Source organism: Geotrypetes seraphini, chromosome 3, assembly GCF_902459505.1.
Source record: "Geotrypetes seraphini chromosome 3, aGeoSer1.1, whole genome shotgun sequence".
In the NCBI taxonomy this organism is placed as follows: Eukaryota; Metazoa; Chordata; class Amphibia; order Gymnophiona; family Dermophiidae; genus Geotrypetes; species Geotrypetes seraphini.
In genome coordinates, this window is record NC_047086.1 from 167,213,376 (window position 1) to 167,231,608 (window position 18,233).

Sequence of the window (18,233 nt, forward strand, 5' to 3'; positions counted from 1 at the left end):
TTAGATGCTAAGAGCCAGATTCTATAAACAGCACCTAACTTGGTAGGTTCCTACAAAAATGGCACCTACCAATCAAAGTTTGGTGCCATTTTTAGAATAATGCCTAATGGCGCCTAAATCGACTTAGGCGCCGAAAGACATCATAATCTTAGGTGCCGTTATATTAAGCAAGGGTTTTCTTGGCCTAATATATTTAGGGCTACCATATGGCTCCAAAAAAAGGAGCAGAATACCACTCTAACAGGCCCTACACCTCAGTATACTCAAACTGTTGTAATATATTTTTTTATATTTTTTATAAATTTTTATAAATTTTTCAACTAAATGGCCTCAGAAATGGAGCCTACGCATAGCAACACAGTCATCAACTGGGAAAATCTGCGTAGTATAACTGCTCCTGCTCCAATCATTGGCCAACTAAATCTAGTATTATCAAACCTCTTATTTAATTGCTAGATTTACTAAATAGAGTAACCCCACACCCTCTAGTGCTAAAAACTTAATGGCATTAAACTGGGTACTCAATATCAAAGTACTGTGTGTAAAGTCCAAATTTGAAAAACTTGACCAAGCAACTTATCTTGTTAGTTGAGTGTTCTTCATTGTCGAAGTTTAAGCAATAAAATTTTCAAAGCATTCCGTTCAAAGCATTCCGTTTATATATAATACCACAGGGTTATATTACGTTAGGTTCCAAAAAAAGGAGGCCAGATTGAGACATCCAGGTTTTACTTCCATTGAAAGTAATGGAAGTAAAACACCGATATCTCAATCCGTCCTCCTTTTTCTGGAGCCATATGGTAGCCCTAAATATATATACTGATACACAAGGTAGATGCCTACCAGCGCCTAACTCAATCCACGATCAAACTCCACTCCTTAACCTCACGTGCTTTCTGTGTAGGCACTGGTGGGCGCCTCAGTGTAGACACCAACCGCAAGGTAGTAGGTGCCTATCAAGTTAGGCAGATATGCCCGGATTTTCTAAATGGTGGCATTATCAGCTGCTACCTTAAAAGTGGTCACCCATTGCATGTCAATCATGTGACAGCACCGTTTAGAGAATCACGCCTCTGGCAAAGGTAGATGTTGGAAATGTAGGCTAGGGTTTTCAAGGTCTATATTTCCGGTGCCTACCTTTGATGTGAATCGCGCCTCTGGAGGTGCCTAATGCCATTTCCCGATTTAGCCATGCTTACAGTGGCATTAGATGCCGATAGGTGCCTCTGGAGGTGCAATTCCTGTGCCATTTTTTAAGTGCCAATAGGTACCTTGTAATTTCTCCTAAGTCTGCTTTTAAATGGTATTTTGGACTTAACTTAAGCGCTGGTAGGGCACCTAAGTTAAGGCGCCATTTATAGAATATGGGCCCTACTGGCTTTCAACTAACAGCACCAATTAAAAAATGTAAGTTAGGCACCTAAATCATTAGACACCACTGATTTAGACACTTCAGGCACTATAGCAATAATTTCTAGTTTACATCATTATTTTTTTTTACTCTGCTTATGTGCAAAAATATTGTATTAATGCAAGACTAATACACTCATAAGTTGCAGTGTCTAAACTAAACTAAACTAAACTAAATCTTAGGTTTGTATACCGCATCATCTCCACATTCGTAGAGCTCGGCACGGTTTACAGGAGATGGGATGGAAAGGAACTACAATGAGGGGTTAGAGGTCCAAATAAGAGGAGTTTTTAGAGGGCTTAGATGCCAGAGATGGAGTAAGTATCAGATTTTTGAGAATAGCCAGGTCTTCAGATGTTTGCGGAAAAGTTGGAGAGAGCTCAGGTTCCGAAGAGGGGATGAAAGGTTGTTCCAGAGCTCAGTGATTCTGAAGGGAAGAGAGGTCCCTAGTTTTCCTTTATGGGGAATGTCTCTTAATGAGGGGAAGGATAGTTTTAATTTGTGGGTGGATCTGGTGGTATTAGGGTTTGAGGAGTTCCAAGAAAGAGGGATATATGGAGGGAGGATTCCATGTAGGATTTTGAAAGCTAGACAGTCCTTAAACATGTATAAATTGTGTCTCACTGAAAACTGCTGGAAAGCACATTGATGTCTTCCTTGAACTGGGGGAGATTTGGGCCACAGTGCTCTTCAGTTGGTGGGGCTTGGACATCCCTGGCAGCAAAGGTAAAATTTTTAACATGGGGCTGCAGAAAGGAATGGGTGGACCTCTAGTCCATCCTGACCTCCTGTGAAAATAGGCTGCTAGCTATACCCCTGATAGGTCCATGTTAAATTTTATTATTGGCACACCACTTTCAGATTCATACTCAGAGAAACAAATTTAAAAAAAAATTCTGAATACCAAGGCTTCTATCTTCTAAACTGCAGTACAGTTCTGCAGTCATTATACCTTAATTGCCAAAAATAATGTACAATAACTGAAAAATCTCTGGGTGGCAATTTTTGTGTGCTGATAACATACTGTACTGTTAACACAGGCTAAAAGTATATTAAATAGTTAACACAGTTTAGTAACTAGGACCCCAAGAGAGAAAACTTACTTTTGTAACATAGTAGCATAGCAACATAGTAGATGACAGCAGATAAAGACCCGAATGGTCCATCCAGTCTGCCCAACCTGATTCAATTTAAATTTAAATTTTTTTTTTTCTTAGTTATTTCTGGGCAAGAATCCAAAGCTCTACCCGGTACTGTGCTTGGGTTCCAACCGATTTAACGTTCGCTAAAGATTAGTGCATCCTAAATGCTAAGGCGCCCATAGAATATAATGGATGTCTTAGTATTTAGCGCACACTAAATCAGTTAGCGCACCTTAATTAAAAGACCCCTATATTTATCCACAGAGATTTGCAATTCCTTTTCTTTGCTGATAACTATTTTTTGCAGAAATATTTCATGGAGGTTTCAATAAGCAACTCTATGTACGCTGCTGCTCTCTTTCACCTACCATGAATATCTCTAGTCTGTGGGAAATTTCTGAAAAATACAAATACCTGTAGAGAGGTGGAGCCAATACCCAAAACTTTGACTTCTGCAGGTAAAATACTCTTTTTCCCAGGGAATAGGCTTAAATAATGAAAAGAATAACTATGAGAAAATTGTTTAATGACAAACCTCCCATTAATAGCCTCTGGTAAAATACTCCATCTTTTGTCAAGTTGCTCCATCTGCTGTTTCATTTCTATAACATGCTCTTTGGAAGCGGTTACAATCAGGGATTTATTGAGTTGCAGTAGGCTTTCATATAGAGAAGCTTGAGATGGAACTTCAGCCTGGAGATCCTGATGGATAACAGAGGCAATGGGTTTCATAAATATATAAACAGAAAATTACACAGCATTAAAAAGCTAAAACAAATATTTTTAAAATTGTATTACTGTGCTGAATAAAATCCAGACTATTTCAATTCAAACATGCTTGGGACCAAGAAAAATGGCCATGCAGAGAGGCAATGAAGGTGGACAACAGGAAAGAGAGCAGCGTCTGAATGGACGCAGTAAACATAGGAGGTCATAAGAATAGTTATTTATTTAAGCATTTATATACCACTTATAATCTAAGTGGTTTACATTCAAGTGCTCAAGCATTTTTCCCTAACATAAGAATAACCTTACTGGGTCAGACCAATGGTCCATCTAGCCCAGTATCCCATCTTCAAGGAGGCCAATCCAAGTCACAAGTACCTGGAAAAAACCCAAATAGTAGCAGCATGCCATGCTACCGACCCACGTCTGTCTCAACAGCAGACTATGAATTTTTCCAAATCTTTTTTAAAACCATTTGCTCTTAGCACATTCTCTGGCAAATGCGCTCCAGAGCTTAACAGAGTGAAAAAATAGTTCCTCCTATTGGTTTTTAAAAGTATTACTCTGTAACTTCGTTGAGTGTCGCCTAGGCTTTTTAAATCTTGATGCAGTAAAAAAAAATAAAATCGATCCACTTGTACCCGTTCTACACCACTCAGGATGTTATAGACTTCAGTCATATCTCCCCTCAGCCATCTCTTTTCCAAGCTGAAGAGCCTTAACCTCTCCAGTCTTTCCCCATATAAAAATAGTTCCATCCCCTTTATCATCTTGGTTGCTCTTTGAACTTTTTCTAGTGCCGCTATACCTTTTTTGAGATAAGGAGACCAGAACTGAACACAATATTCAAGGTGAGGTTGCACCATTGAGCGATACATAGACATTATAACATTCTTAGTCTTGTCAATCATCCCTTTTCTAATAATTCCTAGCATCCTATTTGCCTTCTTGGCTGCTGCCACACATTGGGCGGAAGGCTTCAGCGTATTGTCTATGATGACACACAGATCATTTTCTTTAACGCTGACCCCCAAGGTGGTCCCTAGCATCCGATAACTGTGATTTGGATTATTCTTTCCAATGTGCATCATTTGGACGCCCAATCTTTCGATTTCCTAAGGTCTTCCTGCAGTTTTTCACAGTCCACATGTGTTTTAACAACTTTTTAACAGTTTAGTGTCATCTGCACATTTAATCACCTTGCTCATAGTTCCAATTTCTAGACTATTTATAAATAAATTAAATAGCACCGATCCCAACACAGATCCCTGTGGTACACCACTATTTATCCTCCTCCACTGAAAAAAAATGGCCATTCAACTCTACCCTCTGTTTTCTGTCTGATAACAGCTCTTAATCCACAATTGGAGATTGCTTCCTACCCTATGACTCTTTAATTTTCTGAGGAGCCTCTCATGAGGAACTTTGTCAAAAGCCTTCTGGAAATCTAGATACACTACTTCAGCAAGCTCACCTTTAACCAAATGTTTAATCACACCTTCAAAGATGTCCAGCAAATTGGTAAAGTAAGACCTCCCTCGGCTGAACCCATGCTGACTCTGTCTCATTAAATTATGTTTGTCTACATGTTCCACAATCATTCAGCAAAGTTTAACAGTGCCTTATGCTTCAGTGTATGTCTTTTATTTCCAATCTTCTACATTGGTATCCATCTGTCTCTCTATTTGTTGAAATGTCTTCCACAGTGACAGCAGAAGTGCAAAACACTTATGCCACTCTATTATCAGATGGAACAGAGAGTTGGAAGCATTTGTGCCACAGTCTATTCACTGTCCAGTTCATTTACAGACCCCTAGTTTTTGATTCAACATGCAGAATTTATTTGTGGCACGTATCAGTTCAGCTCTGTCAATGCTCCTTTCTAGGCTTTGGAGCCAGCACCACCAAGCTGCCAGGAATTAAATGTTCAGGCTCCACAGACTAGATAAGCGTGAAGGCAACTACTTTGCTTGTAAACCGCACATGGGTTTGTAAATGTGGTTAGATAGTCTAAGAACTTGGTTCTGCTTTCTGAAACACCCTGGGATATCACACTGATTCTGCAGTGTGCCAGCTCCCACATTTTGAAAATGCTTGCTGTGCTGGTACAGAATGTAGCCAAAGAATGTTCTCCTATTGCTTAGTTAGGTTACCTGAGAGCGGCATGGGGCCTACATGATGGATAGATAATGTGGATAGGCAGAAAACTGCAGAAAAGAGAAATGAACTGATGATGGAAGTGAGATGTAAAGAGGAGAACGACAAAGGGTTTGAGGGATGATGTGAAGATGGAAGAAGAAGAAATAGAAGAGCAAGGAGACAAAAGGATTGGGAGAGAAGAGAGAGGAAAATGCAATGGCGAGATAGGTGAAAGAGTTACAGAGGAGTTGAGACATCAATAAAGGGAAGGGGAATGGAATATGACAAGAGAAAGATGGGGGGAAAAAAGGCCTTTGGTGATGGCAGTGATAGCAATAAAGTGTGACATGAAGTTTTTTCTCTTTCTATATTGAAACATTAGTTTCTTTTAAGAATGTTTAGCACTCTGACAGTACAGTATTGTCCTGAAACTATACTACTTATGTTAAGGAACTAGAAAAATACGTATATACTGAATATTTAAATATTTAAGAACACTTCTAAACACATACACATCATAATTTCCATAGACAAATTTCTTCCCTTCCTCAAAATTTTATTTCCCCTCTTTAATTATAACAAAATCATGTATTCATTGTTTGAACTCAAAGCCTCTTATGGTTTTTGTCTATTCATCTTGTAATTTTGTCACGATGAGACTATAATCTTCAAGAAGAGGAGCCCTCCATTACGAGGGCAATTTGGTTACAAAGTCGATCAGTGTTTTTTTACCCACTTCTTTGCACCAGTTTCCAAACCGAATGTATGTGCACGCATTTCCTTTGAAAAAAATACTCACATCTACTCTGTTCCAAAATGTGCATGTGGTTTTGAAAATGCAAACCTATGTGTATGGCTGCCTTCCCAAACTTAACCCTACCCATCAGCACACCTCTTTTGAATGCAAATAAGAGTATGAACAGGGTGGGCAATTTAAAAATAGCCCTTTAGCTCATATACGAGGGGTTGCTGAAAAGTTCTCAGCCCAACCAACAAAGTTGGGGCAGTCTCCATTGAGGGCTATACTCGTGGAGGGGCTTAATCAAAAATGTGCCTAAGTCTGAGGTTGGACGTTTTGTGCAAGACATCTACAAACCCAGCAGGAAAAATGTCCATTTTCAAAGCTGCCAAACGTCTTTCTTTTAATTTTGAAAATGAGCTAGGTATAAGTTTTGGTCCTTAGTTTGTCTAACTTTTTTTGCCCATTTTCAAAAATAAAAACGTCCACATGAAAAATGCCTACCGCCACCTAACTTTCAGCGTCCCAATGAGAATCTGAGCCTTAGTCCAGAGATTTTTCACTTTTTTTGGAATGAAAAATGTGGAAAATCACTGGTAAATGTTTAGCCCTCGATGGAGACTGCCCCAACTTTGTTGGTTGGGCTGAGAACTTTTCAGCGGCCACTCATAAATAAACATTTACATAGCTACCTTTTGAAGAATGTTCTCTACATATTTTTGTACTGTGCTGCATAATTTAGTATGTCCTATACAAATGATTAATAATAATAATACTGTACCTGTATCACCTGCAATTCCCCTTCCAGCTTCAACCTGTCAGCAGGAAGGCACTGTGATCCTGGACAGCACAAAGCTTCACTCCTTTCTAACCAGGCCAAAAATGAAACTAGATCTTTTTCCTGTCTAAACAGAGCATGGAAAAAAAAATGTAATTACTAAACTAAGGTCACAAGATTTCAAATAGCTTTAACTTGAACAGCTTCCAGTTTAATGTCGCTGAACTGATGCGTTTGAAATTTACACCTCCTCTGGTGAGGATAATAAAATAATAATAATATAGCGAGGATAATGAAAACAAGCATTTTTATGGTGTATGTTGCAGTTACTGCTCTATGACTGTTATTGTACCAAATTATTTACTGAAGAGACTTTAAGTAAATCCATTAGTTCAGAACACCAGTCTTGGAGTGGTCTGCCTTAATGACTGTGTGGAGAGTGCAGAGTGTGTGGAATAACTGCTTATGCTTATGTGAAATTTTTAAAATCTTTTTTTAGCTGTTTGTACATAATTCTATTGTGTATATTGCTTTGTGCTCCACCTTGATCAAAGCAGAATATAAATAAACAAACCAACAAGCAAACCAAAAAATTTGTTATGTAAGCAGTTTCACCCCCCAGTACCCGGACATACACAAAGGACCCTCCCCAATGCCATCTTTCTCTCAATCTTCACAAGCCTCCCTGTGTCCTCTGTGGCACAACATTCCCACAACATAGTGCAAATCTAGGGTTACCAGATGTACGGATTTACTCGGACATGTCCTCTTTTTAGAGGAGTGTCCGGATGGCTTTTCAAAACCCAGCACTTTGTCCAGGTTTTGAAAAGCTGTCGAGATTGGGGCTGAGTCTGGAGTGCATCTGCACATGCGCGGACGCACAGATGCACTCCAGACTCAGCCCGAAGAGATGAGGTTTGCATGGAACTGGGTTTGGGGGTCGGGCCAGAGACAGATTGGAGTGGGGCTGGGGTGGAAGAGGCAGGCCTGGGGGCAGAACCACACATTCTCTTTTTCCAGATGCAAAATCTGGTAACCCTAGTGCCACCATCACTAAAGTTTACCATATGGATGGTGTTACTCAGGTACTTTAGCTAGACTGTGAGCCTTCGGGACAGCTATGGAAGTTCTAAGTACCTAATTTTATTGTAACCCATTCTGAGCTTTTGGGGAGGACGGGCTATAGTTTTTCAAGTTTCAAGTTTTTATTGATATTTGATGAATCGCTTATTCAATTTGCTAAGCGATGTACAACTTTCTAAAAAACATAGTTGTGAAAACCAACAAAATAACATCAGACTTACAAGTTTAAAACAAACATGAATCAAGGAAGGGGGAAAGTTACAATTCTTTGGTAGAGAGAATAAACAAAAAGGGAAAAGACGGAAGGGAGGGTAAAAAGTTAAAAACCTAAAGCATATGGTCGTATGTCTAAAATTTAAATGTTGAATGCGTCTTTAAAAAAGATAGGTTTTTAAAGATTTTTTAAAGGAAGTAAGATCCTTTTCTTCTCTAATATATTGAGGTAATGAGTTCCACAGTTGAGGAGCCATTACCGAAAACATATTGTGTCTTCTAGTGCCTACAATTTTCAGGGAAGGGACGGTTAAGAGGTTTTGAGAAGTCGACCGAAGAGACCGAGGGATATTATGAGGGATGAGCATTCTAGTTACAAATTAGGGTTCATTAAAAATTAACGTTTTATATACTAAAAATAATACCTTGAAGGTGATGCGGTGGCTAATTGGAAGCCAATGGAAACCAATCATTAAGGGCGTGACATGGTCATATTTTTTGGCATTATGGATAAGTTTAACAGCTGTATTTTGAATAATTTGGAGTCTTCTTTTTTGCTGTTTTGTTATACATTGCTTAGCAGTGAAATCAAAAGGTTCCACTTTGGACTCATCAGCCCAAAAGCCTTCTCGCATATGTATGCAGTCTCCTAAGTGTTTCTTTGCAAAGACAATGTGAGATATATGTCTTTTCTTCAGCAGTGTCATGCAATCTTGTAACTGCTGAATAGTAAATGCAGGCTCAGTCAGGAACTTCTGCAGTCCTTTTAAACTAATCTTAATCCTCTCAAGTCAATCCTCCACAGTTTTTTTTAATGCGTTGTTAGTGACTTTGGATGAATGGTCTGCCTGAGATGGTGGTGCCAAACTCTTTCCACTTTACAATGATGGATCAGACAGTACCCCCATTGATATTCAAACTAGAGAATGACATGGTGACAAGATTCATCACCATTCCCGACCCCACGGATAACTGCGGGAAAAAAATCCCGTCATTCTGTACTGTCTTAATCAATCTCAGTCCTTCTCCGCCAGCATTGTTTAATGCAAGGCTTGAGGGTCAGTGGCTGTGCCCATTCATACTCGGAATCTTCCCTCTCTCCTTAAAGAATTTCATGGAGATGGCTTCCCACTGTTATCCGCGGGGATGGGAATGGTGATGAATTTTGTCAGCTTGTCATTCTCTAATTCAAACACACTGAAATTTTCTTATACCCTTCCCCCAATAGGTTGTTCTGAATAACCTTATCCCATTTATTTTCCACAGCTCCATGCTTAGCATGTTTAGACCTTTGCTTCAATTTCATTTCATGAAACAGAAACTGTTTGATTCTTCATCCAAGAGTAATTCAACCAGCTCAGTTATTGTGACTGGACACAGATGGGCTCTAGTTAATCTATTGAAGCAATTTTTACAGAAAATCTGGGCTTGCCATGGTAAAGGTTGTGAAAATTTACACCAGCAATACTTTTTGTTATTCTTTACTACTTTTTGAATATTTCTGTAATTGTTCATTTACATTGAAAGTGAAAAGTATGCAGTGTAAATCAGTAAAGAATAGTGTGGTGCAGTTGTTAAAAGCTAAAGACTCATCACCCTGAGGTTAAGAACATAAGAACATAAGAAGTTGCCTCCACTGAGGCAGACCAGAGGTCCATCTTGCCCAGCGATCCACTCCCGCGGCGGCCCATCAGGCCTAATTGCCTGAACAGTGTCCCTGACTGATTTTGTAACTGCCTCTAATTCTCTAATCCTATCCCTATAACCTACCTCTACTCCTATCTGTACCCCTCTTCCAGGTACCTATCCAAACCTTCTTTGAAGCCCTGTAGCGTGCTCCTGCTTATCACATCCTCCGGTAGCGCGTTCCATGTATCCACCACCCTCTGGGTGAAAAAAGAACTTCCTGGTGTTTGTTCTAAACCTTCCCCCTTTCAATTTCTCTGAGTGCCCCCTTGTACTTGTGGTTCCCATTAATTTGAAAAATCTGTCCCTGTCTACTCTTTCTATGCCCTTCATGATCTTGAAGGTTTCTATCATGTCTCCTCTAAGTCTCTGCTTTTCCAGGGAGAAAAGCCCCAGCTTTTCCAGTCTGTCAGTATATGAGAGATCCTCCATACCCTTTATTAGCTTAGTTGCTCTTCTCTGGACTCTCTCAAGTACCGCCATGTCCTTCTTGAGGTACGGCGACCAGTACTGGACACAGTACTCCAGGTGCGGGCGCACCATTGCACGATACAGTGGCAGGATGACTTCCTTCGTCCTGGTCATGATACCCTTCTTAATGATGCCCAATATTTTGTTTGCCTTCCTTGAGGCTGTGGCGCACTGCGCCGACGCCTTCAATGATGTGTCTACCATCACTCCCAGGTCTCTTTCAAGGTTACTCACCCCTAGCGGTGATCCCCCCATTTTGTAAGTGAACATCGGGTTCTTTTTCCCTACATGCATGACCTTGCATTTCTCTATGTTGAAGCTCATTTGCCACTTTTTGGCCCACTCTTCCAGCGCTGTCAGATCTTTTTGGAGATTTTTGCAGTCCTCCGTGTTTTCAACCCTGCTGTATAGTTTGGTGTCATCCACAAATTTAATAACTTCACATTTTGTTCCTGCCTCCAGGTCGTTAATAAATATATTGAACAGGAGCGGTCCCAGCACCGACCCCTGCGGAACTCCGCTCGTGACCCATTGCCAGTCTGAGTAATGGCCCTTTATTCCAACCCTCTGTTTCCTGTCCGCCAGCCAGTTTTTGATCAATCGGTGTACCTCCCCTTGCACCCCATGGTTCCATAGCTTCCTTAGCAGTCTTTCGTGTGGTACCTTGTCGAAGGCTTTTTGGAAGTCAAGGTAAATGATGTCTATAGATTCCCCTTTATCCACCTGGCTGTTTACCCCCTCAAAGAAGTATAACAAGTTTGTGAGGCATGACCTGCCCTTGCAGAAGCCATGCTGGCTCGGCTTTAGCTGCCCAGTGTTGTGGGTTTAACTCTAGGCAAGCCACTTAAACCCCCCCCCCTCCCATTGCTCCATGTACAATAGATTGTGAGCCCACTAGGAAAGACAGGGAAAAATGATTGAGTACCTGAATAAATTAATGTAAACTGTTCTGGGAGAACAGTATAGAAAATGGAATAAATAAATAAATAAAACAAACCTCTTTCATGAATCTTGAATGCTATATTTTATAAAGCAGAATAGGAAAAAATATACATTTGCAAGGCACTCTATAGAATTGTTTTGAGTTAATGTTTTATAGTATGTACAGTATCTATACAGGAAGAGCGTGGCTTTTTGTAGCAATTCAGCACTGCTCCACTGAAGTCAATAGAATCAGCTACAAGATAAAACAATTGCCAGTCGCTGGTCACCCCCCACATTTCAACCCTTTACTTCTCTGGCAATTTGCTCATATGCTATAATGTGGCAATCCAAAGTTTTTCTGCAATGCAAAAAGGGGTATCAAGTTTTAGTTTCACATTTGATTATTTATAAATTAATTATAATAATACACTACAAGATTTCTCATGCACTAAATTGTAAGAAGCCCATTTTCTTCCTAGGGGCTTCTTAGCATTTAGGGCCGGATCCTGTAAATGGCACCTACGTTGGCGGCCGCCTTAGAAAACTCTGCTGATTGTGTGTCAATCATACTATGGCTCTGTTTGCAGAATCATGCCTACCTTTAAACATAGGCGCCAGTAATGTAGGCCAGGGTTTTGAAGGGCTGCATTTCTGACCCCCACGTTTGATGAGAATCGCGTCTACAGAGGTGCCTAAGGTCATTTCCATCATAAACCATGCCTACTTTGTCCTTAATTACCATTAGGCGCCATTAGGTGTCTCTGAAGATGCAATTATGGTGTCCTTTTTTTTGGAGGCGCATATGGGCACCTTCATTTTTTAAAAATGATGTTTTAATTGGTTTTAAATTAGGTGGTTACTCATTGCACAAATTAACACCAATTAAAATGATTTAAGTTAGGTGGTCGTAGGGTATCTACCACTGTATAACTTATGGCGACATTTAGAGAATTGGGGTCTTAGTGCGCATTAAATCCATCAGTGCACCTTAATAAAAGAACCCCTACATTTGCTGTTCTACTGGCACTACAAACAGAAAAGCTTTCTCACCTTTGCCGCTGTGCTAGCAGGTTCTCCAATAGGCTCTGCCTTCCCTTAGCCTGTTCTAGCATCATCTCATATCTCTTCTGCAATGCCACAGCCTCCTCAGTAGCTTGATCTTTGTTTGTGACCTTGCGGGCACTGGCCAAGAGGGAAGTAATATTGTTCTTCATCAACTCCACAGTATGGCAGGCATCCTGTTCCAAAATATGAGAAATGGGAATGTGACTTATAGTAGTAATAGATACTGACAGAGAAGAACTAGTTGGCCCATCTACATCAGTCTAGAAAAGCACTACTCCCATTTCCGACCAAGCTACTGGAATCAACTGTTTCTTCATAGCAGATCCCTCTAAGGGCTTCTGAGCTTTAGGAAAGCAATAAAAATGTATCTCTTCCCATAAATCCCTTCACTTAGTATCCTTACAGTAAAATACCCACGAATAATACCTAAACCTCAGCACCGTTTTAGTCCTCATCATTGTGATGGACTAACGAATCATCACATCCCTCAGGAGGAGGAGTGTGTGGCGCAGTGGCTGAAGCTATAGCCTCAGCACCATGGGGCTGTGGGTTCAAATCCCACACTGCTCCTTGTGACCCTGGGCAAGTCACTTAATCCTCCATACCCCAGGTGCATTAGATAGATTGTGAGCCCACTGCTTAGGTGGTATATAAAATCCTAATAAACTTGAAACTTGATCCCACCTCCTTCAAACTAAACATCTCTCCAATCACTCCTCTCCAATTAAACATATGCTGAACTAGATCTACTCTATGTATGTTAAGACAATAAAACCAAATGTTAAGTGAAGATGCTAAACTTGATACTCTTTATTCTACAACAAAAAAGAAAGCAAAAAGAGTGGGGAAGAGACACCATACATCAGCTGCAAGGACAATCAATTTATTAAAAACATATGAATGATAAAAACATGTACATATAAATAGCTAAAACATAAGACAAGCTTTACAGACAGTCAATTTCAATGCTCTTTGTACTGGAGCCCAACACGGCCCATGTTTTTGCCTTGAAAAAGCCTTCTTCAAGGGTGTTTAGATAAAATCCAGAAGATGGTGCCAGCATACTTGTGAAAATACAAAAAAGGAATGCTCTCAACCCGTAATGAAAGCGTGCGTATGGCCTAGGTCAAAAGAATGCTGCGAGCTATTGAGTTGCGTCACTGGTTCTTTCCTTCTTTTTTTGCTTCCTTCTTCTCTTCCACCATTAGTTCTTTTCTCTCCCCACCCCACTGGGGCTTTCTCTCTTCTTTCACCCTCCTCCACCCTCAATTTTTTTTTTCATGCAATAACAGAGCAGGCACTAGCAGCTAAGAGTACCACACTTTAATGCTTCCTGCTAGCAGGAGAGAAGACAGGCGAGGGGAGAATTAAGTTATGACTGAGTTATGCAGCAGGCTGAAGGGCACAGGAATATCATAGGGCATGAAATGCCCAAAATGCAGGGCCCTGGATGGTAACTCTGATTCATCCCTTTCCTCCTTGAAGTTCGACCCTGCATCTGAGCGCCAACAACTGTTTAGAAAAGCACTGATTAAGCCCCTCGTTACCATATGTTCTTGGAGAATTTTGTAAGCCTCTGTTGTTGAGGAACATTCTGTAGCAGGATTAGACAGGCTAGCTTCCATTTCAGACACCGACCGATGAATCTAGATGACCAAAATGATAAAAAATAGAATTCAATCCTTTTTGGTGAAACAACATGCTTTAAAAACTTGACAGCAAAGCTTCCAACAATCTCATAAAGCAGTAGTTCCTAAACCTGTCCTTGGGGCTTGGCTTCCCAGCCAACTAGGTTTTCAGGATATCCACACTGAATATTCATAAGAGCTTTGCATGCAGTGGAGAACAGGACATGCAAATCTTTCTCATGAATATTCATTGTGGATATCCTGAAAATCTGAGTGGCTGGGGAGCCTGCAGGACAGATTTGGGAGCTACTGCCATAAAGGATTACTGCAATATCATATACCTGGGATCCTTTAAGAAAACCAGCAAACGTCTGAGAATCATCTAGAATACTGCTGTCCGCCTCATTTATGGTCTCAAAAAGTCAGACCATGTAAGCCCGTTCTACAGAAAACTTCACTGGTTGACAATGGAGGCAAGGGTCATCTTCAAGTTTGCCTGCCTCTGCTTCAAAACCTTAACAGGTTCATCCCCAATCTACCTGTCACACCATTTTGTATTTCCAAGCACCTTTGTAAATGGCAGGTAGGACTAGAAGCAGCAAGTCTTCAATCAAGACGGGTAGTTCAGTCACTGAGAGCACCCAGGGGGTGGCTATGGTCCGAGTACAGATGGAAGGGGAACTAGGAAGGAGGACAGAGGTCTCTGTACAGACTGAGGCCATCCCCTCAAAGATGTCTACAGTCTCAACACAAACAGAAGTAATGGACCAGTCGAACGAAAGCCTTTTGCTGGAGCTGAGGAGCCTGAGAGAGGAGGTTCAGCGCTTAAGGAGCATCCGTGACGACGAGACCTTCATCGATGGAGTCATCCAGGAGCTGTCCCAGATCACCGAACAGGAACCTGACAAAACCACCCTGGGAACACCCAAAGCATCCAAACCTGCAAACTTGAGACCAACCACCGGAATGCAGGAAGTGGCTGGAGATGCTGACTCCTGGCAGCTAGTGACTTCTTCCACAGGAAAACGCAGAGGACCTAACTCTATCTCTTTTTCTCACATACAGGGCAGCTCTACATCGACACCACAAATTGCCCTGAGGAACAGGTATCAGCTGCTACAGGAAGGTCCGGAGAACGAGGTGCAAGAAGTTGTTCAGCAGACGGTTCCAGCTCCGGAATCAACAGAACGGCCCACCCCCAAGAAGCGCAGAGTGGTGGTTATCGGGGATTCGCTGCTGAGGGGCACCGAGGGACCAATTTGCAGATCAGACCTACAATCAAGAGAGGTCTGCTGTTTGCCAGGGGCCAGGATCCGGGATGTAACCGCTTGCCTTGACAGACTCATCAAGCCCCGTGATCACTTCCCCATGATTCTAATCCACGTCGGAACTAACGACACCGCCAGGAGCACCACGAACAGCATACCTGAGGACTTCAGAGCCCTGGGGGAGAAGCTGAGGAGGATGAATGCGCAGGTGGTCTTCTCCTCGATTCTCCCTGTGAGGGGCAAGGGCAGAGCCAGAGATGATCGAATACAGAGGGCAAACGACTGGCTGCGAGGATGGTGCAAGGAGATGAACTTCGGGTTCCTGCACCATGGGGAAGCTTTGCACGGACTACATGGACACGACGGCCTACACCTGACCAGAAGAGGGAAGAATGTCCTTGGACACCGTCTAGCCCGCCTACTTCACAGGGCTTTAAACTAGGTAAGTCGGGGGAGGGTACAGACACAAACAGCATACCTAACGAACTAAACTGTAAATACTGTTTTGAGGATGTGGTAAGAAGTCACCGAAAGTCTGGGTCAGGGGCGAGTACACACACCTTCGAGTCGGGGATAGGTTCAAATCATAAGTATGGGCCACATTGTAATTCCAGGTCTAGGGGGAGTACACATTGTAATTCTGAGTCTTTGGGGAATACACATTGTAGATCTGGGTCTGTGGGGAATACACATTGTAGTTCTGGGACCAGGGGGAACATATACAATGCAAAGATTGCTGGGTCTAGGGGGAACATATATAACATATATAACGGTGTTCAAGTAGCTCAAGCAGGTATATCCCCACTGATATGTAACAAAAATACAACATGGAGGGCTATGTACGTCAACGCACACAGTTTGGGAAACAAGATCCTGGAGTTGGAAACAGAAATAAGGAATGCCGACCTGGATGTGGTGGCGATATCTGAGACCTGGCTCACAGACTCCCATGGGTGGGACATGGTCATACCGGGTTACAACTTGCTTCGCCAGGACAGAGAAGGCAGATTGGGAGGAGGTGTAGCATTATATACTAAAGATGACATTAAGGTCACAAGAATCTCAGATGTCCAATACACTGGAGAATCCCTTTGGGTTAATTTGGCCAGAGGGAAGGACAAATGCTTGTATCTTGGCGTAATTTACAGACCCCCAAGACAACAGGTTGACCTGGATATGGAAATAATCGGGGATATAGAAAATATCACCTTGCGTGGGGACACAGTATTGTTAGGTGACTTCAACATGCCTGATGTGGATTGGGATACACTAACCTCCGATTCTGGCAGCAACAGGAGGCTATTAAACTCTATGAAAGGAGCTGGTCTGAAGCAACTGGTGTTAGACCCAACAAGGGATCAGGCAATACTGGACCTATTACTTACCAACGGAGAAAGTGTCACAGAGGTCTCGGTGGGCGACACATTGGCCTCCAGTGACCACAACATGGTATGGTTCAATCTTAGGAAAGGTTTCACTAAATCTAACACGCTGACCAAGGTCCTCAAATTCAAGGACACAAACTTCCAAGACATGGGTTCCTTTGTTCACCAGGCGCTACAAAGCCAAGCAAAAACCGATAGCGTGGAAGAAATGTGGTCGACTTTGAAAGCCACCATACAAGAAGCGACAAACCGCTATGTTAAATTAGTAAGTAAGCGGCGAAGAAACAACAAGCCGCAATGGTTCACTGCGGAGATCTCGGACCTCATCAAGGAAAAGAAAAAAGCTTTCATCTCTTACAAACAATCGGGGAAACAAGACTCTAGGGCAGACTACCTGACCAAGTCAAAAGCAGTCAAAACAGCAGTCAGGGAGGCTAAATTTCACATGGAGGAGTCTCTGGCAAAGAACATCCAGAAGAGAGATAAATCCTTCTTCAGGTATATCAGTGATAGAAGTAAAAACTCTGGCGGGATTGTACATCTAAGGAAACCAAACGGAGACTATGTGGAAAAGGATTCCGAAAAAGCCCAGCTATTAAATGAATACTTCAGCTCAGTCTTCACCCGTGAAGCGCCGGGGCTTGGCCCTCAACTACAGACAAGGGCAGACTCAGTTGACCCATTTAGTAACTTCGAATTCACGCCCAGCAGTGTCTACGATGAGCTGTCAAAACTCAAGGTTAACAAGGCAATGGGGCCTGACAACCTACACCCCAGGGTGCTTAGGGAGTTGAGTGATGTCTTGGCAGAGCCACTGTCGGCACTCTTCAACCTCTCCCTTAGTACGGGAAGCGTCCCGTTGGACTGGAGGACAGCTAACGTCATTCCACTCCACAAGAAAGGCTCAAAGATGGAGACAGCAAACTACAGACCAGTGAGTCTAACATCTATAGTGAGCAAACTTATGGAAACTCTGATCAAACGACAATTGGATAAGATCCTGGATGAGGAAAATCTACAGGACCCCCGTCAACATGGATTTACTAAGGGAAGATCATGTCAATCCAACCTGATCAGCTTCTTTGACTGGGTGACGGGGAAGCTGGATGTTGGGGAGTCCCTGGACATCGTGTACCTGGACTTTAGCAAAGCATTCGATAGCGTACCACACCGCAGGTTGCTGAACAAGATGAGTTCTATAGGATTAGGTGACACATTGACGAAATGGGTTAGGAACTGGCTTGGTGGTAGGCTTCAAAGGGTAGTGGTGAACGGCACCCCCTCAGAAATGACGGAGGTGATCAGTGGAGTGCCACAGGGTTCGGTCTTGGGACCGACCCTATTCAACATCTTTATAAGAGACTTGGCAGAAGGGCTTCGAGGTAAAATAGCATTATTCGCCGATGACGCCAAACTAAGTAATGTAGTGGGAAAATGCACAACGGACGAAGATTCAATGCCCGACAACATGATGCACGACCTACTCCTACTGGAGCGCTGGTCTAGGACCTGGCAACTCAGCTTCAATGCCAAAAAATGCAAAGTCATGCACCTAGGCAACCACAATCCATACAA

General features: G+C 42.1%; 1 protein-coding gene across 1 annotated transcript in view; it reads right to left on the minus strand.

The window, feature by feature from the left end:
* The window catches only part of SYNE1 (spectrin repeat containing nuclear envelope protein 1), a 994,076-nt gene that overhangs the window by 625,709 nt on the left and 350,134 nt on the right, over positions 1-18,233 (minus strand). The window contains exons 33-36 of the mRNA XM_033936910.1: positions 13,925-14,023; positions 12,363-12,550; positions 6,939-7,062; positions 3,089-3,255 (exon numbers count right to left, since the gene is read on the minus strand). Coding sequence (XP_033792801.1) covers positions 3,089-3,255; positions 6,939-7,062; positions 12,363-12,550; positions 13,925-14,023 — 578 coding nt within the window. The remainder of the gene's footprint in view (positions 1-3,088; positions 3,256-6,938; positions 7,063-12,362; positions 12,551-13,924; positions 14,024-18,233) is intronic.